This window comes from Pagrus pagrus (assembly GCF_965226575.1).
Source record: "Pagrus pagrus genome assembly, chromosome: 16".
NCBI classification, from domain to species: Eukaryota; Metazoa; Chordata; class Actinopteri; order Spariformes; family Sparidae; genus Pagrus; species Pagrus pagrus.
In genome coordinates this window covers 29,531,875-29,559,174 of record NC_140200.1, presented here as the reverse complement: position 1 = coordinate 29,559,174, position 27,300 = coordinate 29,531,875, and the positions used below count along the sequence as shown (strand labels likewise).

At 40.3% G+C, this 27,300-nt stretch overlaps 1 protein-coding gene across 18 annotated transcripts in view; it reads left to right on the top strand.

The window, feature by feature from the left end:
• The window catches only part of LOC311271361 (uncharacterized protein), a 105,310-nt gene extending 97,756 nt beyond the window's left edge, over window positions 1-7,554 (top strand). For 17 of the 18 annotated variants that reach the window (XM_084376981.1, XM_084376986.1, XM_084376977.1 and 14 more), the window contains 4 exons: window positions 19-60; window positions 6,471-6,530; window positions 6,678-6,744; window positions 6,819-7,554. In XM_084376981.1, coding sequence (XP_084233107.1) covers window positions 19-60; window positions 6,471-6,530; window positions 6,678-6,744; window positions 6,819-6,889 — 240 coding nt within the window. In that variant the 3' untranslated portion in view covers window positions 6,890-7,554. The remainder of the gene's footprint in view (window positions 1-18; window positions 61-6,470; window positions 6,531-6,677; window positions 6,745-6,818) is intronic. The other variant, XM_084376984.1, reaches the window with a different exon arrangement.
• Window positions 7,555-27,300: the final 19,746 nt, after the last annotated feature.

Below are 27,300 nucleotides of genomic sequence, written 5' to 3'. Positions count from 1 at the left end.
GTGCTTGTCTTTTACCAGGGTTTCTTCATTTTAGTGTTTGGGACACTATTTGATTCAAAGGTATGTTGACTTTAAAAAGACTGTTTGACATTTTGGGAATACTCTTTGGAACTTTGTTGCAGAGAGTTAGATAAGAAGATTATCTGACATTATTGGAGAAAGTATTAAGATCCCTTATTTGAGAAATGTACCAATATCACAATGCAAAAATACTCAAAATTTCTCGAAGGTAAAAGCACTGACCGCAAAATGTATTTAAACTATCAAAAATAAAATGGAGAAGAAGGGCAATGCAAAAATGGCATCCAATTCAGTCCAAAGAGAATTGCTCACCTGATACATACGGCCAAAAAGTTTTCAGCTTCCAGGTTTACGTCCTGATTATGCAGCCCATTAAACATGTGCAGTAGTATTTCTCCTGCTGGTCCTGCCTAGGAGTTCCCACTCTGCCCATAGACTTTGTGATGATGTTGGAGCTTTTTTAATCTCTTTTCTGGAGTTAAATGACTGTTACAATTACAAAAAAACTTTCATAAAAAAAAAAAAAAAATTCATAATAGAGAGACTCATATTGATGAAGGTTCTCAGTCATCCAGGTCATGGTGATACTAAGTGTTATATTGTTAGCAACTGGACTTGTTTCAGTTTCTTGAAGGTGTTTCACCTCTCATCCGATAGAAGTCTTCAGTTCTAACTAACTGGAGGGGAGTTGTAGGCTTTAAACCCTGTGTGGGTGTGTCTTTACAGAGTTGATAGGGCCACTTGTGAGTCGTTGACCCAACAGGCCTTCAAGAAAGAGTCATAATTAGTCTTGTTTGCAGGTTAAGGTGTCCTGTCAGCAGTTTTAAAGACGTCTCTTCATACTGGTGGTCTGTGGAGAAAATGCTTTTTTTGGCTGCAGGGGAATATTTCATTTCAATAATCCTCAGTAGCCACTAGGCAAAAGGCTGAAGCAAGTTTGAAAGGCCATCCAGATCTAAAAAAATAGATGAGCTAACATGTGCCAAGTTAAAAAATTTGCCTTCCAGGACCTTTTGCAAGGATTTACGTGGTGTAACCTATTTTGGCGTCAAAAGTTTACATACAGTACACTTGTAAAGAACATGTACACTGCCTCTGCATAAAAAGTCACCACCTGGATTTAACTAAGCAAATAGGTAAGGGCCTTCATTTGGATAATTACTGCAGTGATTAATATGTTTCAGCTGGCAACAAGTTATTGAACCCTAACTGGTGCATCGAGTAGCTTCTCATTTCTTCAACAACCATGTCAGAAGACATATCCTGTGGTCATGGAAAAGATGTAACTCTGTTTCAGAAGGCATATTTCAAGATGACAGTGCCACGGTTCATCTGGCTCAAACATTGAAAGAGTGGTTCAGGGAGCGTGAGACATCATTTTCACACATGTATTGACCACCACAAAGTCCAGACCTTAACCTCATTGAGAATCTTTGGGATGTGCTCAGTGCCGGCCCAAGCCCTAAGCAGAATTTGATTTGGGCCCCCCCCCCCTCGGAGTCACCTGTGCTTGACAATTATTGACACAAATGTCACACTATAATGTTACATTAGAAATTGTATTAATACAGTGACGGATTATGAACTACTGTCCTCCTGGGCACAGATGCATAAGGACCCCCCCTACCTTATTTGTACGAAAGTGGGTGCAAATGGGGTAAGGGGGGTCTGGGGGTCCTCCCCCAGAAAATTCAGAATTTGGTAGATGTGATTTCCTGTATTCTGGTGCATTTTTGGGATGGCCAGCTGGAGAAGGGCAATACCTAAAATCGTTCAGAGTCATAGTCTTTTGCTTTTTAACATATTGAGGTAGTTACTTCATGCAACAACTTGGGCTTCAGGGCCCCTTGACCTCTTGGGCCCGGTAGGCTCATTCAGTAATCCTTTCTTGCTCACACGCCACAAATGTTTTGGGGCTCCTGGCCCCTCTAGACCTCTGGCCCCCTCGGCTTGGTAGACCCCTGTATTAATATAGTTGTTATTTACACCAAATCAGTCACCTTTTAACCTTAGAGGGTACTAAAATCACAAATTTATTTTAAACTTTCATATTCAAAGTGAAGCACTAAGTGTGATTTACTGAACTTGAATTGAAAAATAACAAAATACGACAGCAGAGATTGCATTTGTTGTAAACAAGTGTGGCCAGGTCATAAATGAGGAGACCGGACACAGTAGAATAATTATTGTGGGTCTTTTATTCCCCGACTGCAATTTATAAAAGAAACAGCATCAACACTGCAATTTTGAGGATTTGAGGTAATCAGTTTCAAACAAACAAAATATTTTTCCTCACTGTACGTCACACTGACAGTAAACCTCAGTTAGCTTATGAACTTCAAACACTATCTCTGTGTCCTAGACATTTGCTCTAGTTAAAAGTGACTCTAGACTTGACTAGACACTCTAGACTTGACTAGACAACAGTAGTGGCGCTTTCTGAATAAATAAAATTAGAAACAGAAAAACCAATAAATACATTTTCCCAGCCACATTACTCATAGTCACATTACAGCATATTCTTAAGTTCACAGAAAACATACTGTAAATTACACTAATGAACAAAATACATTTTCAAGTAAACATTCTTGCATGAGCTTAAAACACATTTTGTGAATAGTCTTGAACTCAATCTCACTCCTCTGTGCAGCTTGTGCGTCAAGTCACACACCTTGACCTCAATGTGCTCTATCTCCCCTCTAAATTCATCAAACACATAAAAATGGACACAGTTAATGCAAACAGTTATTCTTGTGCTTTATCTATCGGGATATTTTTCACACGCAACATCAAAATACACACCTCAGCAGTCCGTCTTTCACTCCCGCTACTGCTACTTCCGTGTAACTAACTGCACGGGAGCGCCGTGATTTCCAATGATCTACCGCGATCTCGCGCAACCTACTGCTGCGCCGCTCTTAAAGTGACAGTGTCACCTAAACAAAAAGAAACTGCTAACGCAGTAATAATAACCTACAGAATAATAAAACACTGTCTTAACAGTCTGAAAACAGTCTTGGTTTCTTGTTCACCTGGCTACACAAGTAAAAAAAAAAAAAAAGAAATCAAATTTTTTTCTTCGATTAGGGGGCCCCATGCAGCCGCTTAGTTCACTTATGCCTCAGGCCGGCTCTGGACGTGCTGAAGAAGACTTTATGCAGCAGCCTGACTCTCCCATCATCAATACAAGATATTGGCCAAAAAATAATGCAACTCTGGATGGAAATAAATGTTGTGACATTGCATAGCTCAGGACCATGACCATGTCAAGTCTCAAGTCTTTGACCTAGAGTGCAAGTCAAGTCTCAAGTCTTTGGTAACAAGTCCAAATCAAGTCTCAAGTCTCTTATAGTTGTAATGAGCATTCTATCATCTGCTGCATGCAATCCGGTCTGCTTAGACCTGCATAGTTATAGCTAAGGAATTCAAAACATGTACTGTATTATCATCACTCCTTTATCTATTAACATATAGTATTATCAGCACTGATTAGTTGTTTGGTATATGATCAATTCAAGCAGGCTATTGCAATGCAATATGAAAAAAAAGACACAATGAAAGCTTCCCTTTAAAATGAATAGCAGTATTTTGCTTTGCAATATAAAAACACAGCTACAGTAGCTAATTGCAAAACACTATTGCCGCCAAATTATCTAAATTATCTGTCTGGTGATATTAAAACATGAACAGTTTTGTTCAAAAAGATCATTTGTGAAAACTGGCACCTTTCCATTTGACAAAAATGATTCCTGAATATAAAGCTCATGATGAAATATCATTGGAGTTATTGGCTATCTTAAGTCCTTTTCTTAGAGAACAGAACATTTTTGTGGATACAGTTGTCTGTGTTGTTTAACAGAACACATCAGCTGACTTTTATTCCTGAAAGAAACGTTTGTGTTTTCAGATGAAACCCATCAAAACCCATCAAAACCTTGGTTTTCTCTAAGATTTTTTTGCTTGCCATCAGTTCTAGGTTTACATGTAAGTAGCACACTGTACTAAACATGTGTAGGATTGGTTCATATCACTTACAATTAAACCAATTTGAAATGTAAAAAGACACCACAGTTTACTTTTGTATGCTTACCAGCATCCTTTATATTCATTCTGCAAACGTTGTATTTGGAAATTCTTTTTGCACCTTGTGTGTAGTTCCTACAGGCAAAACTTATGACAAACAGGAGAGCAGCACAGTTGTTGTGCTAGTCGCAATAGTGTAGCAGGAACCTGTGGCCGCATGCAGCGCGCACAAGATGCATAAGCTTGCACATGAGGGAATGACATTCAGCTCGTCAGATATTTTCTTAATGTTAATGCATTAAAAATAAAAAATAAAGATTGTTCATTGGTCACTGAGTGTGCGACTTAAAGCAACACTAGGTAGTTTGGACTCCCCCGGCTGGTTGAGAAGCGCAATTATCTGTTACTTGTGTCATAAATACTGTCGCTGTATGAGCATACCTGGGGAAAATGAATACACGTGAATTTGTTGACGGAGCCGGCAAATCACGAAATCCTCTGAAAAAACCTCAACCGAGTGTCAACAACAAGCTAAATTCAGAGACAGCAGTTGGTAGAATGGTAGCATATAGGCTGCACAGCACATTAGCATGCTATAATTATTCTCATACCGAGTTGGTTATAGTGAATGCACCGACTAAGTTACTTCCAAAACACGACTTGGGCGTGAATGTGTTTAGTAACGTCTGAAAATATAACTACGTTTTCGGGAGTTACTGAATACAATCGCAAGTTGACTTTGTGTTCGTCGTAATAACTACAACCAACTCGGTATGACAACAGTAAGTAGCATGCTAACGTTACCTCCCGATCACACTGTTCAACAATTACATTGATTATCTGCATGAACTAAGGAATCTGCAACTTTTCAAGACAAGACGTTCATTGTGTTTTAGTAAGTTAGTCATTGTTTACAGTCACTACATGAAAACGAGCAAGCTATCGAAATGGACAGCATTAGCTTATCTCCTGGCTTTATTACGGTTATAAACTGTGGACAAATAGTGCCCCAATGAACACCACATGACAACGAATCAACTCAAAGTACGTCACCGTTCATCCTATTAACCGTTATTCTACCACTTAACTGAGTTTAGAAATATTATTTTAAGGTCGAAAAACTACCTAGTGTTGCTTTAAGAGCTACTCAAGTCCAAGTCCCAAACTCGAGTCTCCATCTCTGCATAAGCTTATCAAAATGACACCACGGTGAATGCATGCCGTAATCAATACTAAAGTCATATCTTAAAGCGTGTGAGGTTTTTTTTGGCTGGGCAATGTATATCACAGCTTTCTCGAGTTCCAACTCTGGAACTGGAACACATACTACTTTGTCACAAAAACATTTATAATGTGAAAATGTGACCAGTTGGTCAAAAATATACATACAGCAACTTGAAGGATCAACTTTGGTGATAATAGAAAGTTGTGTGAGTCAGATGTGATTTTTAGCATGGCCTCTTAACTTCTTCTGACTGATTCTGATTGATAACAGCTGGTGACTTTTCATGGCCTATTTTAATAGGGCTTGTTTGATACACCCATTAGATTCAACCACAAAGTCTACAATGGGAAAGCTAAGGAGCTCAGCATTAATCTAAAATAGCTCATTATTGATTTGAACAAGTCAAAGAAAAAACCTTCTGGAGAGAAACTGTGGTCAGATGGGACAAAAATTGAGCTTGACTACAATAACCAGCAATATATTTGGAGACAAGAACGTGAGGCCTTTAACCCCAAGACCACCATACTACCAAGCATAGTGGTGGTAGTATTATGATGTGGGATTGTTTGCTGCCAGTGGATCTGCTGCTCTAAAGAAAGTAAATGGAATGATGAAGAAGGAGGATTATCTCCAGATTCTTCAGAAAAACCTAAAACAAGTTTGTTTAACGAATTTAGTTGAACTTCACCGATTCTGTCAAGAGGAGTGGTTAAAGATTAAGCCAAAGGATGACCAGAAGCTTGTGGATGGCAAAATCACCTGACTGAGGTGAAAATGGCCAAGAGACATTTAACCAAATATTAGAATTACTGTATGTATATTTTTGATCCAGCAGATTTTCAGAAGACCTATAATAAATTAATTATTGCACCAAAATGCATGAATGTTTTTTGTGACAAAGTAGTTTGTGTTCCACTCATTCATCACAGAAACATGAGGGCAGTAGAAATCACTAGTAACTGAAGACTGTCATGATATACATGTTCTTTACAAGTGGATGGAAACTTTTGACAACAACTGTAGCTTAGCTTAATAGTTTTTAGCTAATTGCATCCTGGCTTCATATTTAGCACACAGATACAAGATATCAGTCTGTGAATGTTACTCTGTGTATTGACTGTTATGCCAAATGTGTCCCAAATTCCACACTAGTAAAATACTATTAATTTTGACATTGAGATAAATTTGATTGTGCCTGCAGATCCGTTCTATTATCTCAAGAAGATTACCTACATCAAGCACAGGCTCTAATTCGACAAGAGTAAGTTGTTTTCTTTTTATCTCAAAACTTGCAGAGACTGAAAGGTTTTCTTTGTTTGTTGGACCTGTTAAATTATACAGAAATTTTAGATTAAATCTCCTTGAGGAAATGCAAATTTGTATTCACATATTTTTTTGTTTCTTCAAGAGTACAAATGGTGGAATTTCGTCTCTCGCTGGACTAAGCTGGATAAATCGACTGCGTGGAAGAAGATGTAAGTTCTTGTTCTAAATTGAGATGTTTGTGGGAATCAGCTGTCTCATTGACAGTTTTTTTTTTGTCTTTCAGATATCTATCGTCTGTCAGAAGCTGCTAACTCAGGCAGCAGTGGTGCATCGGAGTCATTTGTTAATATATGAATCAACACAATCTGGGCACATTTGATTTATGTGAAGATGAAGACAAGACAAGAGAGGTTCACTGAGATGATATTGTTAACGCCTTGTCATGTCACCTGTCATTTTTTGTGAAATCAAGAAGAAATAATGTGGTACCTACCAATCAGCATTATTCAGTTAAACAATATTGTAAATGAAAGTATGACATGTATTCTTGAAACAGTTGCCGCTTGTCTTGCTGCTAATTGTAGCTGCAGTTGTGTGAAGTCTAGTGCTGCTTTAAGTCTGTAATGCTTTAATGTATCTATTTAATTTAATATCTCAAAAATAGATACTGAATAACTCTGAAACAATGACCATGTAAGTAATAGTAAGTAACTTTGAATGTACACTCAAGCAGTGACTAGTTTTCCATGGTTACCTAACCCCTTAAATGAAGTAAAGCAGCATAGAACTGTGCTGCTTAATTGAAAACGATTTAGCAGACTACACTCAGAATTTTTCGTACCTTGTTGTGAACTGAAACCACTGTTTAACCTTATTTACTTACCAAAGTTAATTTTCCATCACTTTCATTGTGTTATTGTTAGAAATTAAGAACGACACACTACCCATTGAACAAGTTGTTATGTACACACATATATATATTAAAATCATTGAAATTATAAATAAAAAGCTTTATAAACTTGAAAGACTGTTGTAAATGATTCTACCAGTTTTTTTTTTTTTTTAACTAATATGTATACACAGATTACCAGAAATCTTTCGGTCGACAGCCTAATGTTACATATTGCTGAAACTCATTTTAACAAAACATATAACATGAATTTACTTTACATTGCACATCCAACTCAACATAAAACCCCAAACTTTTTGGTCACCAAAATTGTATTTTGTATAATATCACCACATTTGAAATTAACATTTGTAAGTATTGTTGCACACAGTTCATTTTCTGTTGTACATTTTTATCATAAAATAGACTTTTTATATTGCTTCATTTGAAAGACTTTTATAAGTGATGACACAGGTGTGAGTATGATAACAAGAAAGTTTCCTGGCTCCTTCACTGACATCACGCTGCTACTGAGGGAGTGGACTGACTCGGTGAAATACCACCGCCTGGGCATCGAGATGAAGTCGGAAAAGGAGTCCGGAGAGGTAGAATAGCATATATGAAACAGAACAGTGCTGCATTCTTTTTGCTGTATTATGTATGTATGGGGCTGTTGTGGATGTTTTTTGTTCATGATGTTATCTGCTTTGGGTGATGTTTTATTTGGCAGCTATTTCAATAAAAAATGGCAGTAATTCCATGTCCAATGTCCATTGCTCTTATCATTTCTTGTAGTCATGTTTGTTTAATTGGATTTAAGAAAGAATATATTGCTGATTTTGACATAAAGGCCCTGATGTAATATGTATAAATTGTGACAATTGACATGTTCATGCACTTTACATTGTAGCCTACATAATACAGAATGAGAACTTAATATCTTGAACAAAAAAGTACTTGTATGATAAAGGATGTAAATGGTACATCATGTATCTTCTTATCATGAATACGTTAAGTGAGACATTTTTCACTTCAGCTGCTTTTGTACTGTTAGACCTAGAAGTTAATCAATCGTATCAATTTTTGAACAATATGTTTATTAAGTGTACTTTGACCACTCAAGTCTACACTGAGACACAGGTGATAAAACAACATTTCAAACAGACAAACATTACCAGGAAACTTAAGCCAAAAAAAGAAAGGGAAAAGGAATGGAGAAAAAAAAGATAAATATAAAAATTTAATTTAAAATTTAAAATTAAAAACCCTCTCAGATAGAAACATTTGTACATACCAAAAATTATGTTACAAATTGTTGCCTTATCAATCTCATCTAAGGTAACCCCACCATCTACAGTCTGAATTCTCATTAGCCTCATTCGAGGTTCATCTGCTAGCTCCACACCTTTCACAAACAAATTAAATGGTCCCCAAACTTTCTCAAAAGGTTCTTGCTTCCCTCTTTGTATATATGTTATTTTCTCCAGAGGAAAAGTTATTAACATTTGCCTAACCTAATATGTGACACTTGGTCTGCTGGTCTTTTTCCAAAACAATCCAATTGATTTCTTAGCATGCAAAAGACACATATCTATCATTATTTGTTTACTCTTGGTGTACCTGTGATCTGGGGTAAAGTCCCAAAAAGCTTTGACCTAACTGCATTGCCACACACAGTGGAATAGTACCCCCTTTTCCTTCATACATTTTATACATAAATCTGGAATGTTGTTATTATATTTATTTAATTTACCATTTATACTGTAACAACCTTAATCTTGTGTTGACTGATTGGGAGAGAGCCTTTGTGCATATTGATCCCCAGTCCTCTGCGGAGATCTCTTTTCCCAGGTCTACAATCTGAGTTTTCTGATGAATTAGACATTAATAAATCATACAGCTCTGAAATAGCACCTTTGCTTCGACTGTCCTTACTGTAGACAACAATTTCCAAGCTGGATGTTAAGGGTTTGGTTATACGACCATTTTGACTTGTTCTAATGACATTTCTGAGTAGGAGGCATTTAAAAAAATATTTTTTATCTATGTCATACTTGTATTTGATTTCTTCAAATGACATCATATTGTCTGAATTGGGCAGATACAAGTCCTGAATCTTTTCTAATCCCTTTGATGCTCATGTTCTAAATACAGCATCTGCTCTCCCAGGAGTAAAGTGTTGGTTTCCCCCAATGGGACTATACTGAGACAGTACATTAGGTTCTTTAATACATTTTTTCACTTCAAAACACACCTTGATCATATTTTTAACAATTGGATTAGTAGTTTGTTTCATCCAAATTGACAATGTGTCTGAATGTAAGTACAGGGGTAGAGGCAAACTTAAACTCTCCGATTCCATATTATTTATTATATATTATATTCATTTTTATAATATTTATTCAGCCAATCAATGATAGAGGCAGGGTAATCTATTAGTAATCTAAGGCCATCTATTAATTGATTTTGTTATTTCTTCCATCAAAGGCTCATAGTTAATGTTAACAGTCCAAGCTAGTTTAGATCCAATTTGTATTCCTAAATATGTAAATGGATATACCACTTTAAATTTAGAAGTTTCTGTAAGTGGGGTTTCCCTTTCCTTTTCATTGAGTAATAGAACTGAGGACTTAGTGTTATTAATTGTTAATCCTGAGATAGCAGCAAACGATTTTATTAACTGTAACAGAGCAGGGATTGTTTTGTTAAGGTGCGAGATAAACACAATTACGTTATCTGCATATAAGGAAAGTTTATGTTCTGTCTGACCGGTTGTTATTCCCACGATTTCACTAGAGTAAACAAAAGCGGGGACAAGGGGCATCCCTGATGGCATCCTCTTTTGATTGAGGTCGGTTCTGATGTATTTTTGTTTGTTAGTACTTCCGCTGTAGGATTTAAGTACAGTAATTGAACCCACTTTATAAATGTATTCCCATATCCAAATCAAAGTTTTAAGTATTAAAAAGGTTGGACCATTCCACCTTATCCAAAGCCTTTTCATTGTCTAGAGATAGGAGGGCCCTTTCTGAAATGTCCTCCAAGCTTTGAATAATATTAAGGACCCTCCTAACATTGTGGAACCCTTGGCGACCAAGGGAGAACCCATTTTGATCCCTTTGGGTCGCACTGGGTAATGTTTCTTGTAGCTGTCTTGCTAAAACTTTACACAAAATTTTGAGGTCAGAATTTAGTAGACCTATTGGTCTCATATTTTCGCATGTTGTTGTTGGGCTTCCCTGCTTTTGACCCCTGCTCGTAGAATGTTTGGTTCAGCCTAAGCATACTTGATGCTGCCCTAGCTGCCGATAATTTATTATATTCTGCTCTTAAAGCTGCAGTCTGTAACTATATTTGTCACATTTGCTAAAATTGTCATTATGTTCTGACAGTAGAATAAGTTACAAATCAACTGTGAAAAAGTCCACTGTCTGTGGGTCCACCCAGTGGCCTGAATTTGGTTTGCAAGAATCCACCACTCCCGAATCAACACAAGCAATCAGAGCCAAGGGGAGTGTCTGAGAAGTGTCAATCATGCTCGTGCATATGCTGCTGGCAGCCCCCCTCCCTCGGGCAGCGCGTACTCGGCAGTGCCCCTGCAGCACCTGCTCTCACTTGGTCAGATAGGTTCAAGCTCAAGCTCAAACTGCAAACAATGGCAGAGAGGCAACAGAAAGGAAAAATGCCTATCCCACGGTTGGCACCGCCATTGCCCACGTCAACGAGAAGAAATAAGACTGACGAATAAAAGCAGTGTAAAAAGAAAGAATTGCACCATGCCAGAAATAAAACTAGGATAAATATCGGAGCGTACCTTGGTAGTATGTCATCATTGGACATAAATGAGATTGATGAAAATTAGTTCAACACTCAAAACTCTAAGTGGAATGCACACATTTCGATTTCAAGACTTGATGTATCGAGTGTCATTGAGTAATATTTTTGCTGTCTACAAAGCATTGATTGGGCTGAGGACAAAACATGGTCTCCAGGTGAGGAAACAAGGAATATTTCACATTAAGAGGAAACCATCAAGGAGGACAGTGATGAGGATGACAGTGATAAATACCTCCCCTGTTTATGTGTTCGGTAAGATCCTAACCACAGTTCAGTTTAATGACAATTATCTTTTCTCATTGCTTTTTCTAGTCTTACATGGTGGTGCCATGCAAAGTAGGATATGTTTGGGTGCCCTTCAGCCAATCGGCATGGAAGACACTGTACATGATGTGGCGAGGAGTGGAGTTTCTCAAACTGGGGGGGGGGGGGGGGGGGAATAAAGATAACCAAGGGGGAAGGAAACTAACTTAAGTACCAACAACGCCAACTGGGGACTTGCACCCCAGGATATGAAAACCAAAATAAACCAGGATGATGCAGCAAATCAATATATAAGGGCACAGGTTCGAGACTGATGAGGCAGAGACAGTAGATAAATACTTTTATTCAACAGAAGCAATTTAAAAAAGCCGACTTTAAAGGAGCAATAAGCGGAAATGCATTATTTAAGACTGAAGGAATTAAAAAATCGCTACATGGAGAACGAGAGGTGTAATTTCATCTGGAGTATAGGATGACGTCACACACCCGCTCTCTGTGTTGATCTCCAGCCTCATGTTTACAAGCCGGTCCGGCCGCGCGTTCATGTGCGTTCATGTGAAACTCCGCCTCCTCCCTCCTCTCCCCCTCCCTCCCTGTAAAACGCGACAGCCAGTGAGTAGTGACAGCAGCAGCGGCAGCATTTTCGAACTGCAATGGCAGACAGCGGAACAAAACCTTCCAATGAAGACGAGCAGGAGCAGACTAAAAAAAAAAACGGTCATTGGCAAAGAAATTGTCCGATAAAGAAAGGGATAAAACCAGAATTAACATTGGCCTGGCGTTTCCGAGGTGGAGGGAGCTACGAGAGCTAAAGGGGCTACAGTCGGACTCGGAGCTGGCTCTTCTTCTTCTTGACAGGCAAGTAACACCATAAAGTCAAATGTCTGTTTTATTGTCTGTGTTACAGTAACTTTACACACTTGCCGCTATATTGCATGAGTATGTAGCATGGGTTAATGTCCGGAGCTGGAGTTGTTACCAGCTCGGTCCTCAGCAATGGGTCAGGCGTTACGGTTGTGTTTGGTGAGTAGCCCGACAGGCAGCTAACATTTCAATTAGCATTGTAAAATTTAGCCTGGCGGACAACCTGGGGGGCTCACGGGCTGTCACACCAGGCTGAAACATCGGTCTCACTCACGGAGAAGAGTAGGAACGTTAGCATTAGCTCCCGGTGCAATGCAATGCAAATCTAATGGCACACTTTGTTTTGGTCTACAGGCAGTGCTCAACAGCAAACCTCGCGGTGAAATGATTTCGCTTTTTGCTCCTTTAATACTAAGGACTATAACAGAAAACTAAAATCAGTGAGCTGGGGCCTCAGTGGGAGGCAAACTACTGGGAAAGCGCCCCTTCTCACTAGTCTGGGGTGCAACACTACAGAAACTACAAACAAAGCATGCACTAGTGCCTACTTGCATGCAACAGGAGTGAGGTTCTACCCACGGTGCCTAGCCTCCCACCTGATGACACCCAAGCCACACTGGAAAACAAAGAAAGAAACAAAAAGAACTGTCACAGTAACGTTACTTGTATCAAAAAAGTTAAGATTATGTATTGCAAAATAAATAATGTAATTTCGTTCTTACCTGTGAATGCGCCATCTTGGTAATTAAATAATTATCTATTTCTGTCCCCACATACTTTACAAATTCTTCATCTTGTAACCATTTCTAATTCAGATTCTATCTAGGTGGATCTTTAATAAGGTTCCGATCTGTGTATATCAGACAGCACATTCCGTGATCTGATATTAATATACTGCCATAATAACAGCCCTGTATTTTTTTAAACTAACGATGCAGAGATTAAAAAGAAGTCTATCCATGAGTATGTCTGAAAAGTACTTGAGTGACAGGAGTAAGCTACATCGTTAGGTTTCAAGTGTCTCCAGATGTCTTACAGATTTAACTCTTTAATGAAATGATGAATGGTTGTTCTACTTCTAGTATGAGTTTGATCAGTACCTGTAGATCTGTCCCTGACTGGATCGAGCATACAGTTCAAGTCCCCTGCAATTATATACTCTCCTGGGAGGGATGAGAGTGTGAGAAATAAATTTGTACTGGGGGCGTAGATATTAACCAAACTCAAGTTTACTGAGAGCAGCGATCCCTGGATGATCAAATATCTACCAAATGTATCCTTGATTACATCAGAAACTTGAAAAGGCACTGATTGATGGATGAGTGTCATAACTCCCCTTGCTTGTGATGTAAATGATGCTGCATAAGTGATTCCCTGCCACCTCCTTCTTACATTGTCCTCTCTTAAGGTGTGTGTCTCCTGCAGAAAAAACATTTTTGAACTGGTGTCTTTCAGCTCATTTATTTATTTTTTATTTATTTATTTATTTCGGCATGTTATTAGACAGTCATCATCACACATCATCTTAGTTAAAATCAGGTAGTACACATGGCCGAAAGGGAAAGCGGGAGAAGCAGATGCTTATCTAGTCCCGCTCCTGTTACCCACAGAATACATTATTTCCACAAATTATATTTCTTTTGTATTTTGACGTACATGTTACAGCAGCATGCAGTGAACAGAGCTGCAGTCCAGCTCTAGACAGTCAACAGACTACGTGTGTGTCTGCACAGTGTCTATATTAGTCCATCATGAGTGAACGACAGTCTCTACTTGTTGCCTGGAGTGTAACACGGTCATAAGGTGGTCCAATCGATATAGGCTAGTTTCAGTTATTTGGTTGTTAACTGGGATGGTGTGAGAGCCCGTATTGCCGTCTTTATTCATCCATCTCTTCTGGAGCTTTCGCCGCGCTTAGCTTCGCCAAGACCTCTCGATTAGAAGCCACGTCTGCTTGCATCTTTCCCATGTACTCGCAAATTGTGGAGATGCCACAACCTGTTTGATTTTCTTAGTTTTTTGTAAACCTCTGCAGTTCCAGGAAATACATTTAAGTTCTACCTTTTGAGACATTCCAAATAATATACCATGAAGTCCCCTTGTAAGGGTTGCCCAAGTCTACCTTGATCTGTGGTAATTGTGGTGATTAACATGTTTCTTGTTTAGTTTTCTGCCATAATTGTAAATGCCATGAAGGGTTCAATCTTATCAGGAGCCAATGATGAGTACACGGGTTATTAATATGGACTGTTATTATGACATTTTACTCTTATTATATTTAACCAAATGTGATAAATGGGGGAAGGAGGAAAGGTTGCAATGGAGATGACGCGCGGCAGGTGGAAACAGTCTGAGTTTGGAGGACGTGGCCAGCAAGATTATTTCGGTGATCTCCACAGGAGGAATCCAACAGGAACAAAAAAAAAGGATCACTGGATTGCTGCTCTCCCACGATCCAGTTGCCAAACGGGCTGGGTGAGCTTTGCGTGGGTTGGCTTTTTTTTCATTAAAGGTCCCATATTATACTGTTTTTCATTAATTTCACACAGCTGTCAGAGCTCCAACAACACTGTGTTCGAAATGTCCTGAATTTCAGCTGTCTAAAAGTCGTTCAAGTGAGTTTTACTGAGCTCTACTGAGAACAAGCTGTTTCTGTGCCTGCACCTTTAAATGCTAATGAGCTCCGTCTTTCAACGCCTGCCTTGCCTGCTACATGCGCCTCTCAGGGAGAGGATGCCGCTTACGCTAGCGGTAGCATGTGCGAATGTTTACGGTGGATGTATCGCTATGGCTCGCTGAGATGCTGTCGTTCAACTGGTTGTATAAGCTTAATAAGTCAACACTCAGGAATTTGTGTGTTGTCCACCATTACATGAGAGACTCCCCACTCCCCAACACAACCACCCAGCTCCCATCCCCCACTGACCTGCAACAGGTAATATCTAAAAACAGCTAGCGAAAGCTGTGTTTGTCTCCAAGACAAACTCTTGGACACTGTTCGCATAGTCTCTGTCTCCAGTCTGCACGTTTCCAGACTTTTTACCGGGAAAACCAAGCTCCCTCGTAATAATAGTAGGGCCCGAGCACGAATCTAATTCTCCCATCCCCAAGATTGCATATTAGGCGGCCTGAACATTAGGGGTGTCAACATCTACACGTGTAAACGGGTACACAGATAATAAATCATAACCGTTTAGAAAAATCAATAACCGTTTACACGTCATTTTTCCTCCTCCTCATTTATTTCTCACCAATATATAGGCCTATAGTATTTTTAGGGGTGATAATGTTGCCTGAAAGCTTCAGATAATAACATTAACTAACTATACAATTAAATGTTCCCACTAGTGCAGTTATCACGCATACATAATAGATGCATGGGGCACAATGTTACGTTGATATAGTATAAAAAAACCCGTGGCCACAGCCATTTGTGTTTTTCAGACCAGCAAGACCACTTAAAGGCAAGACAGCTGCTGTGTAGAATAGGCTGCAGAGGACTTGAGAAGAGCGCGGCACTCATCATCTTCTCCATGCGCAAATGTCGTCCTGCTGAAAACAAAAACTGTTAATGGCTTGTTATTTTAGCTTTTATTGTTACGTGTTGTTGTACATTATATTGTTGGTTGGTGTTCTGTGTCAGCTTTTTACGACCTGATCACATATCCTCGCGTCTAAAGAGGAGGAAAACATTTTTTTTTTCTCCGACAGTTTTAGTGAATAATTGTGAGATTCCCCCTCTACTTTTTTAGCTTTGTGGATATAAAGGGGAAGTTTTTTCCTCTCACTTAAGCATACTTTGGCTTCTTTTTTAGTTTCTTTCTATCGCCAATTCCAGATTACTTTTTCTATGAGACGTATATTAAAATTCAGACGCAGCTCCCGTTGCGAGAGAGGGATGCAGTTTGAACTATAAGTTTAAAAACAAATTGTACAACTGTGAGAAATAGTTAAAACAATGATTAAAAAAGAAGGTTAAACCTTTTTCAGCTTTCACTCACGTTTTCTTGTCTGTCAAAATGATAGATGATTTTATTTTCAACTCATTTTACTTTCTGTCATGTAGGCCTAAGCCTTAAAATGTTAAATGAAGCTCTGTGATTCATCTGCTTTGTTGGCTTTAATTTAGTACCTATTTGAAGTAACGTTGAATGAACGTTTTTGTCTGATAACTACTGGAATGGCTTTGATTTAATGGGATTAGGAGGCGGTTGAATGGAGACAGAACCCTCTAGTGGTAATGTAGCGCAACTGCGATAGAAAGATAGAAATATGCGATAGAAAATCTCCGACGTGTAATCGGGTACACGTTGGTTAGAAGCCCTGTGTACACGTGTAGAAAAAATTGTAAACATTGACACCCCTACTGAACATACCCAAAAACTCACCAAACTTGGAACATACATCAGATGTGTTCGACATGATTGGGGGTGGGGTGGCGAGGGGACTCCATAGCGCCACCTAACGTTGTTTTGTCCCCGCGAAAACATTCTCGTATTGTCATGAAATTTACATGACTGATGGGTCTCAAGGATTTAGGCGGAATTATTTTTATTGGAATTTTTGCAGCAACAGGAAGTCGGCCCTGCCCAACAGTCTGCAGCCACACCACCCCAGCCCCATCCAGCTTCCAGCTCCCAACCACTGACTGTGCAGGCACAGGAGGTGGAACGGATGCTAAGCAGGATGAACAACCAGGAAAGCTTCTGGATCTGACAGTGTTCCGGGGAAGGTGCTCAGGGCCTGCACTGCACAACTCTCACAGGTCTTCACCACAATCTTCAACCTCTCCCTGACACAGTCCACCATCCCAGCTTGCCTGAAGTCTGCTACCATCATCCCAGTACCGAAGAAATCAACCACCGTCAGCCTCAAGGACTACCGCCCAGTTGCACTCACTCTGGTCCTAAACCACATCAAGACCTGCCTCCCCCCCTCCTTCGACCCTCACCAGTCACCAGTTCGCTACAGAGCGAACAGGTCAACAGAGGATGCAATAGCCATCACACTCCACACCGCGCTGAGCCACCTGGAACACCGGGAGAGCTACGTCAGGATGCTCTTCATTAACTACAGCTCGACATTCAACACTATCATCCCTGACATCCTGACCAGCAAACTGTCTGACCTGGGACTGCACCCACTCACCTGCTCCTGGATTAAGGACTTCCTCACAAACCGACCCCAGACAGTCAAACTGAGACACCACCTCTCCTCCACCCGGACACTGAGCACGGGCTCCCCACAAGGGTGTGTGCTAAGCCCGCTGCTCTACACCCTCTACACCACAAACTGTAGACCCGCCCACTCCAGTAACATCATCGTTAAGTTCGCAGACGACACGACGGTGGTGGGACTGATCACGGGGGGAGATGAGTCTGCCTACAGGGACGAGGTCCTGAAACTGTCTGAGTGGTGCTCAGTGAACAACCTGTCTCTGAACACCACGAAGACCAAAGAAATCATCCTGGACTTCAGGAAACACAGGACAGATCCATCTCCCCTCTACATACACGGCGACTGCGTGGAGAGGGCCCATACCTTCACCTTCCTGGGCACCATGATCTCAGCTAACCTTTCCTGGTCTGCAAACACCTCAGCTGTCATCAAGAAGGCACAGCAGCATCTGCACTTCCTGAGAGTGCTCAGGAGAAGCAACATCTGCGAGAAGCTGCTGGTGACTTTCTACCGCTCTACCATCGAGAGCATCTTGACCTACTGCATGACGGTGTGGTTCTCCCACTGCACAGGGGCAGATAGGAAGAGTCTCTAGAGAGTGGTCATGACAGCACAGAGGATCATCGGTTGCCCCCTTCCTTCCCTCAAAGACATTTACAACTACTGCTGCCTCAGCTTAGCTGAGGCAATCACAAGAGACAGCACCCATCCAGCACATCACCTGTTTGACCTGTTACCCTCTGGCAGGTGCCACAGGTTCATCAAAACACCACCCAAGGACAGTGTGCAATATTTGTAAAGACTGTACATACCTGCAACACTGCACACTTTATTTACTTTATTTATATTTTTATACTTATATTTGCACTACTTGTACTTTTTACTACTACTTGTACTTTTTACTTTATTTTATATTTGTGTGGAATACTCGGATGCTGCTAAAATTTCGTTGTACACTGTGCAATGACAATAAAAAGGATTCTGATTCTGATTCTGAATGTTGTGCTGCGATTTTCATTTTTCCAACGCTGTTTTCGGGACTTTAGATGTTCGCAGACTCACCAAATTTGGCATGTAGCTTCTTACCCATGAGTACGTTATTTCGCAACCACAACTGCCCTCATGCGCAGCACGAAAGCTCAGTAGTGCGGGACTTTCATTTCATTTTCATTTTTCACTTTCATTGTCAGTAGCCCCATTCACACTTCCATTTGCATGCGGGGATCCTGCGCCAATTCTCCACATCTGCCTCTGTGTGAAAGTTTCAGATGCGGCGAAGGGTGAAATTTCCCTCCCCCTCTGATGCTCCTCCAGAGGTATTAGAGGCACAGTATTGGCAAACCGAACCAGTGTGAGCAGATAAGCCGGTGGCGGGGAGTGGGGGGTTGTCGATCTGATGGTGTTCACTGTGTGACAACTAAACAGGTCCAACACTCAATAAAATATAGAGAAATGTCCCACAAAGCAATGTTACAGGACCAAACAACAGTAACGTGGTAACTGGTCATGTTTTTGGCAACTTATGAGGAAAAAAATACAGCAGTTATATGTGGAGAAGTGTCTGTCAGCCTGTCGGTCCTACCGACCCTTCGTCACATTTCTGCCCGAAAAACAGCGCCTGTCCCCGGCAAAGAACTTTAACTCAGCACGTGTTTGATGCGGTGAAAGAAAATCACTGCTAAGTCAGCCCTACTGACTGAGACTTGTGATCTTTCCCCCATAAAACAGCATCCCTCCCTGCGAGTGACAGAGTCAGACAGGGTCCCGTTCACTGATGGTGATGATGTAATTATGTAATTAAGAGAAAAACGCAACTTTGTCATTTTCCAGGATGTTTGGTGGGTCAGGATCCCAATGACAACACATTAACACTGCATCCATATGATGATAGTGTGTACATGTTTAGATCAACATTTTGTCAGTGCGGCATCAGTAAACAAAATAAAGTCAAAGTAAAATAAAGTTTAAAAAAAAGCAAAATTGTTGCAAATTTTGCACCAAAAAAATGTAAAAGTCCTTTTGAAAAGGAATAAGCTGATGAAGCTGACAAGTGACCAATGTTTACAGTTTAAAGTTTTGAATGTTACTGTGTTAAGTCTATAAAAATGCACATCCCAGTGAATCATTTGCGCTTTTTTCTCTGTTTTGAGAATCACACAGTCTTGTTTAAATGTTACAAATTGAGTTAATAAACTAAACTTGGAAATTGTTTTATGTTGTTGAAGATATTAACTCAGCTCATTTTTTTAAATCTATTTTGATAATAAGGTGATTGTATGCAGAATGCTGGTGCCAGCAACTCATACAGTGGTTTATACAGATAAATAAATAAATATTATCAATAGTATTTCAATTCGGGGGGACGTGAAAAAAATTCTGTCCTCTGGGGGGGCATGACAGAAAATAATTGAGAACCACTGTCCTACAAATTTAACGCCACAGACTTCACACTCACTAAATATCATCTACATACCATGATGATGAAAAGTTGTGAAAAGCTTTCGCCTCTGATATACCTGGTGCGTGTAGTGTACCGTCAATTTAGATGACCCCCTTATGGCTTTTCCCATTCGGACCCAATGTCTATGCCTCGTACTTTAACTAACTCATCCTACAGATTTAACACCACAGACTTCACATTCACTCAGTAGCATCCTCAGACCTTCAACAGCCTGCGTTGTACCCATGGATCTATTATAAGACCTGGATATGGCACCGCCTCGCAGCAGACACGCCGAATTTTCCCAGTGGCCACTCGCGGTATTGCAACAAAAAATCCCATGGGGCCCAGAAAGCATTTTTCCCATAGACCGCAATAGTAAAAGAGAAGCCTGTAAAACTGTTCTCAGGACACCTCCAGCTGTAACCACTGTTAATTGCTAATCTTTGTATTCCATACTGCATTTTCACTCCCAGTGCCACTGCAGTGTAAAAGTGGAGTTATTTACCATGCATGTGATAGTTTCGGTGATGTGTGTCACCAGGGTCTCGGTCTCACCTTGACTGATGTTCAATATCCTTTTCATCATCACGACCTTTTATTACGGTTTGAACCGTCTCAGTCTGATGGCCTGGAATTATGCAATCTGCAGCAGAGCATACTGATGATGATGCAAGTATAAACTACAACGCAATAAATAATAAAGATGAATAATAAAATAGAAAAATACAAGCTAAAATTAATTAATTAAGAAATGCACATTTTACTTATGTAATGTCAAAGCATTCTCTATTTAAAGAAAGTAAGAAACAACAGTCAGCATGCAGTTACATATGTTATACTCTCACTTGGCTCTTACAAACTATTTTTCTCAGTTTTGCAGACTGTAATCTAATCTTACCTCTTTATGTACTTTCATTCCTGTCAACCATCCATTATAATTGTATACATTGTGATCTCGTTGATCTGCTCTGTACATGCGACATCTATTGCACGTCTGTCCGTCCTGGGAGAGGGATCCCTCCTCTGTGGCTCTTCCTGAGGTTTCATCCGCATTTTTTTTTCCCCCTGTTAAAAGGGCTTTTTTTTGGGGCAAGTTTTTCCTCACTCGAATCGAGGGTTGAAGGACAGAGGGTGTCATCTCTGTACAGATTGTAAAGCCCTCTGAGGCAAACTGTGATTTGTGAATTTGGGCTATACAAATACAATTTGATTTGATTTGATTTAAATACTAATAAAACATTTTTTACTTGGGACAGATTTGTTTTGGAAATATTTTACAATAATTTTTTATACATATGTGCACAATCAACTTAACAATGCACATGAATAATGGCACTTGCACTTCGGTAGAGATATTTGCACTTTTTGGATTTACACACAACATTGTTTACACATCACACCAGCTCCGCCTGAAAGGGAGATAGTCAGGATCCTGAACATGTGCCATAATTACTGTGGCTTACATGTGTAGAATATATTGCCATAAGTGTGTGCATTTAGTTAAGTCATTGTGTGCAGCAGTGATCATCAACTGTCGGCCCGTGGGCCGGATCCGGCCCACTGAACCTTCCAATCCGGCCCGTGACTGGATTCCAAAATTGTGAGGAGAAAATATTGCGTGGTCCCCGCTATTAAAGCAACAGAAAAAACAACTGAGACTGAAAAAACTATCAGATGTCATGGTTCAGTGTCTGTTTGTTTGTTTCCTGTTTTACTTTGAAGTTTTGCCCTTGTGTGTCGCGTTATGCTTGACAGTTCCTCCTGTGTGTTTTTCCGTTGATTCCTTCACCTGTCCGTGTCCCTCCTCACTCCACCTGTTTCTCATCCCCTCATTAGTGTTGTCGGTATTTAGTCTTTGTCCTCCCTCGTCTTCGTGAGTCCGTTTCATCCCCCCCGTGAAGTTCTGTGATTTCCCATTCCCGACTTTTCTCCGTGTTAGCCTCTGTTAGCCTGTGTCCGTGTCTCTGGTGTCTGGTTTATCTTTTGGTTTGTACTTTGCTTTTGTTTACACTTTGTTTTAGTGTTTAGTTGCTACTTTGTTTTTGTCCTCGTGACGCATTTTTAGTTGCTTTGTATTGCTCATTTTGTTTGTATTCAGCTTGTTATTAAAAGCTTGCCTTTTGTTTCCCCCTTATCCTGCCTCCTGTGTGTCTGCATTTGGGTCCTCCATTTTTGTAAAACCCCTAAGCCTGACATCAGAAATCCCCACCTTTTATGACTCTCAGTCTGTTTATGTTCCAAAAGGAGGACAAACTCACCGCACTGTTTAACATTTATTGTTGGTTGTGAATGCAGGAGGCATTCACAACATATGTTCTTCTACGCACGGAATTCTTTATTTTTATTCTTTTTTTTATTATTATATCTTCCGGGTCAGAAAGTTTGGCCCTTAACTCCTTCAACATTTTTCAACGTATTCACTCCATTCAAAAACCAAAATATTCATCTCAATTGGGAATCGACCGCGTCTATTTTTCTCATTCATATCATTCATAATTTCCGAGATATTCAGCGTTTTCCGGCCATTTTTTCCCATTCAAGCAGATTACGGAATGTTCAAAAAATCTCAAATTTCACACTTTTTCAAGCATTTTCAAAACTCATCTAGTCATTCACACTTCAAGATAGAAACTCCATTCAAACTCTGAAATATTCCACTATTTGTCTACTTTCAATCTTGTATTCATCTTTCTCACAGCATTCATACTTTTTGCACAGTCGCAGTTCAAACATCGGTAACGTTTCAGATTTTTGCATTGGTGTGTATTGGGTGGATCACACTTTTTCAAGCATTTTCAAAGCTCAGCTAATCATTCACACTTCCAGATAGAAACTCCATTCAAACTTTGAAATATTCAACTATGTGTCTACATTCAAGCCTGTATTCATCTTTCTCACAGCATTCATACTTTTTGCACAGTCACAGTTCAAACATCGGTAACTTTTCAGGCACTTTCAGATTTTTGCATTGGTGTGTATGGGGTGGAATGTTGAGAGCCAGAGTGGAGGAGCCAACTGACAGAGTGGGGAGCACCTCAAAAAAATTCAGAAAATCTCGTCTTCAACTCGCGCTTGCATCCACAATTTTCACTCCAGCAGAAAAATAATCAGCTTGTAGGAAAATTCGTGCCGGTCGCTAGAGTGGTTCTCTGGAGCCAATCGGACAAAAACTCTTGGCTCAGTGGGCGTTTAACTGAAAGCAACACCGACCAACTGCCGCATCAAGTCCCATGTAATTGATAGGAAAAATATCTGGAGGCAGGCAAACACATCCACTTTTCTGAACTGCTCCACAAGACACATTTTTGACCACACACACACAAAAATTTCACTAAATGTTGACAAGACTCTCATAGTTTCGACCATATCATTATTTGAGTGATAGCAGTTACTGTTTTGGAGGGAGAAGCATGTTAATGTGAGGTGAACCTCAGCAGAAATCACTATTAAATCAACTCCCACAGTCCGTTGCCGCGACCACCCTGGTTACCGTCACTGTGGCAACCGAGATAGAGAGACAGATTTATCAATGAGTCAGTTTACTACACCCAGTGTATTACAGAGTATATTTCCCAACATTTCAACTATATTTAACTATTATCTTTTCATTCATTCAAGCCAGAATCTCCATCTAAATATTGAAATGTTCCCAATCACTGACACATTGACATTTATTTAACGTTTCAGTCCCATTCAGAGTATTTGATCCATTCTCACTGTAACATCTCTTCATACTCCTGTTTGGCTCACAGCTTATATTCTATTTTTAATCCTTCATTCTCACCCAACTATTAGGAAGCTTCATTGTCTTCAGACGAGACTTCAAATAAATTCAAGCCACCAATTCAGTTTGGCCTTAGCTTTTCAACAAACCCTAAATTATTTCACAGTTTTTAGATATTCTGGACATTATTCAAAGTTTTCAATGCCGGCAATCCGCATTTGGCGTCAGCTTCTCAGCAGGGTGCATTCACAACCGCAAGTTCTTCAGGACTTGCCTTCTCTAGTTTTACATACTGTTCTTCTTTGACATAATTTTTCCACATGTCCTTGCATGACAAACCGACTGGCATAACTTAAAGGAGCATGGTAAATACCGTGGTAACAGAACAAAACACAAGTCACAAATAATGCTCGGCACATCAAATAAAACGTTGAGTAGGCTAGACTACTGCTGGTGGTTGACTGTGGTATAGGCGATAGGAGCCTGACTGGTAAAGGCTAAAAATGCCTTCAGTTTTGTAATAAAATTAAAATACCTAAACAATAAACATGAAACAATAATGTTTTAGGCCAAAATGTGATTTCTATATCATTTAATTTGAATGTCCGGCCCCCAAGGTGTCTGTCTGGAAAAATTCTGGCCCTCCGACAAATATAGTTGGTGACCCCTGGTGTACAGTATGAAACACTAAACTGTCCTCTGTGCTCCAGGGTTTTTGGCCAGAAGGCTACCTTGTGGGCCAGACACCTCTTTATAGTTCCAGGAGGGACTATATCGGTGAGAGATGTCTTGTGTAGATGGTGGAAAGCTTAATCTTTGTTTGGAGTAAGAGTGGGTGTATTAAAATATTGCATGGGGGTTAGGAGTTAGCAGTGTGTTAAAGGTTGAATATGGCAAATGACCAACGAAAACTTCCTTTGTGTTTGATATAATAATCGTTATTTAATTTCTTTATAAGGCCACAAACTTATCAATAATTCAAATAAAAATAAACTGAAAATTCACTCTAGCACAGTCGAAAACTGTTTGCTCCATTATTCACAACACCTGGTAACACCACTGAGTAAATCTAAAGTACCTGCCTGACCCCCGCCCATATCCGGTTCAGTTCAGCCACAAAAGAAATACTGCCGCCAAGCAGTTTGGTGTTGTAGGTGATAAATAAATAACATGGCAATAAATAAAACATGGCTCCTACACGCCAGCCCCTAATTGCGTCTGGCAGATGTCAAAGCAATTAAAAAACATAAATTAAAAGGAGCCGTACATAAATGAATCTCTTTCAAAATATATGAATATGTCAAACTGTGGCTTCACATAATAGACATATTTTTGTTACAGGTCTTTCTATCACATTTGTTTTGGTTTGGAGACGAACCACACGCACCAAACCCTTTTTATCTGGAAAGGTTTTGAGTACTCTTCCAAGCACCCAAGACCCACGTGGTGCTGCCACGTGGAGTCCATCACCATGACAACATCTCCAGGCATTAAACTCCTTTTTTCCTTTGTCCATTTTTGACGCTCTTGCAGTAATGGTAAATACTCTCGGATCCACCGTTTCCAAAAGAGATCGGAGATGTACTGAACCTGTTTCCACCGTCTCCTGGTGTACAGATCTGTCTTGTCATACAAGTGAACACAACTCCATACCTTTTTACAGTGTTGCGCCCTCTTTTCACATCCACTGGCCACAGGGACCACTCTCTCCTCGGGTAAGTCAGCCATTTTTGTTCACCCATCTTTCCTCCATAAAGCTTGCAGAACAGGCATCTTGCTATGACCTTCCTTGCTGCAGAAACACCACTCGTGATCCAGAACACCACTCGTGATCCAGAACTTTCTCCTCGAAGTGGAAAGTACGTGATTTCTGCCTCCATGACCAAGCAGTAAATGGAAATGACAGAGGATATGGTGAGAGATGTGCTGGTCTTTTGATAGGATGAGGGGATGATTTATGTCCTCAGGGATAGCTGCCTTGCTCAGCCGTCCCCCAACACGCAGAAGCCCGTTTTCTAAAACAGGATCCAGTTTATGGATGTTGCTACTTCTGGGTATCTCTGGATTGCTGGAGGTTAGTACAGCAATTTCATCAGGGAATCTTTCTCGTTGACAGAAGGCAATTATGGCTGTCTCAGCCTCTGTGAGGTCTTCCAGCAACACCCTTTGATTCCCAAGTGAATTTCTGAATGTTTGCATCTTCTTTAACACATTCACTGGTGCTCCATTAGCACTTGCGCTAGCGAGCTGCAACTCCTTCCTCTTTTTACTCAGCTTCAGCAGAGCTCCTTTCATCGAAGCAACTGCGACCTTTAACCTTTGCCAGTCTGAGAAAAAGAAGATGAGTCCTGGCCTTTCGTCCTTGGGTGTTCAACCCATGAAGGAGTTTTTCACAGCAGAATGTGCCTGTGCTTCCTGGGTCCAGGAAGGCATATGTTTCAATAAACCTTATTTCCTTTTGAACTCTTCACTTTTACAGGTAAGATGGGAAGAATACCATTGCGGTGGCCAGCCCCTGTATGACCACAAGCTGAGGAAGTTGTGCAGCTTTCAGAGGACCTCTTCAGCTGCTCTGTATCCTTCTGATTCTCCCTTTCCTTTTGCCCAATGTGCAGAATACTGGGATGCATTTGGCTGCAGTGTTTGCAAGTGATGCACTTTTCACGACTCCTGCTTAAGTGTCCTGTCTTCAGGCAGCCAAAACATAGACCTTTCTCCTTTAGAAAGTCTAATTTTTCTCTGTGTGATTTTTTAGCCAGTTGATAACATTGTTCCAATACATGACCATCACGTGCATAACAAACAAGAGGGAGAGTTTGTCTTGGATGCATCTTTTTTGTGAGTTTCTCCATTATTGTGAGCACTTGCTTTGCATTTATCATTAATGGAAACATGAGTTGCAAAGCTATTTCTTTTAAATTGTGATTTCATTTGAGACTTACTTGGCCCTGTTATTCCTTTAACAGGTGGTGTGTCCTATATATCACCGAAGACTGGATCTGAGACAACACTGATCTGCCACTCAATGAAATTAACAATGTCTGGGAAACGTGCTCTTTGACCAGTTCTCTCACAAATTTCACTTGCCCTTGTCCTCCATTTGTCTCAGAGTTTATATGGTAACTTCTGAATCAGAATTCTCATGTTAGCTGGCATGCTTAGCTCTTCCAAATAACGTAACTCCTCCATAGCGTTGCAGCACTCACAAAGGAAGAGTCCATAAGCTTTCAGTGCTTTGGTATCCTCAGACTTGATACTTGGCCAGCCAGTGACTTTTTCCATGTAGGCTGCTGTTATGTTAAATTCATTCCCGAAATGATCCTTAAGCAGCTGCTTGGCAACAGCATATCCCTTTTCAGCGGTCATGTGAAGGCAGCTGCGCACAATGTCCCTTGGCTGCCCCCTTGTGTACTGCTCAAGGTAGTACAGACAGTCTCCTTTACACTTGGTCTTTGCCTCCACACAGTGCCCAAATGCCTTTGTAAATGAATTGAACTGCAGAGGATCTCCATCATAAGTTGGAATTTCCCGGTGTGGCAGTAACTGTGATGTTTGCATTTGAACAA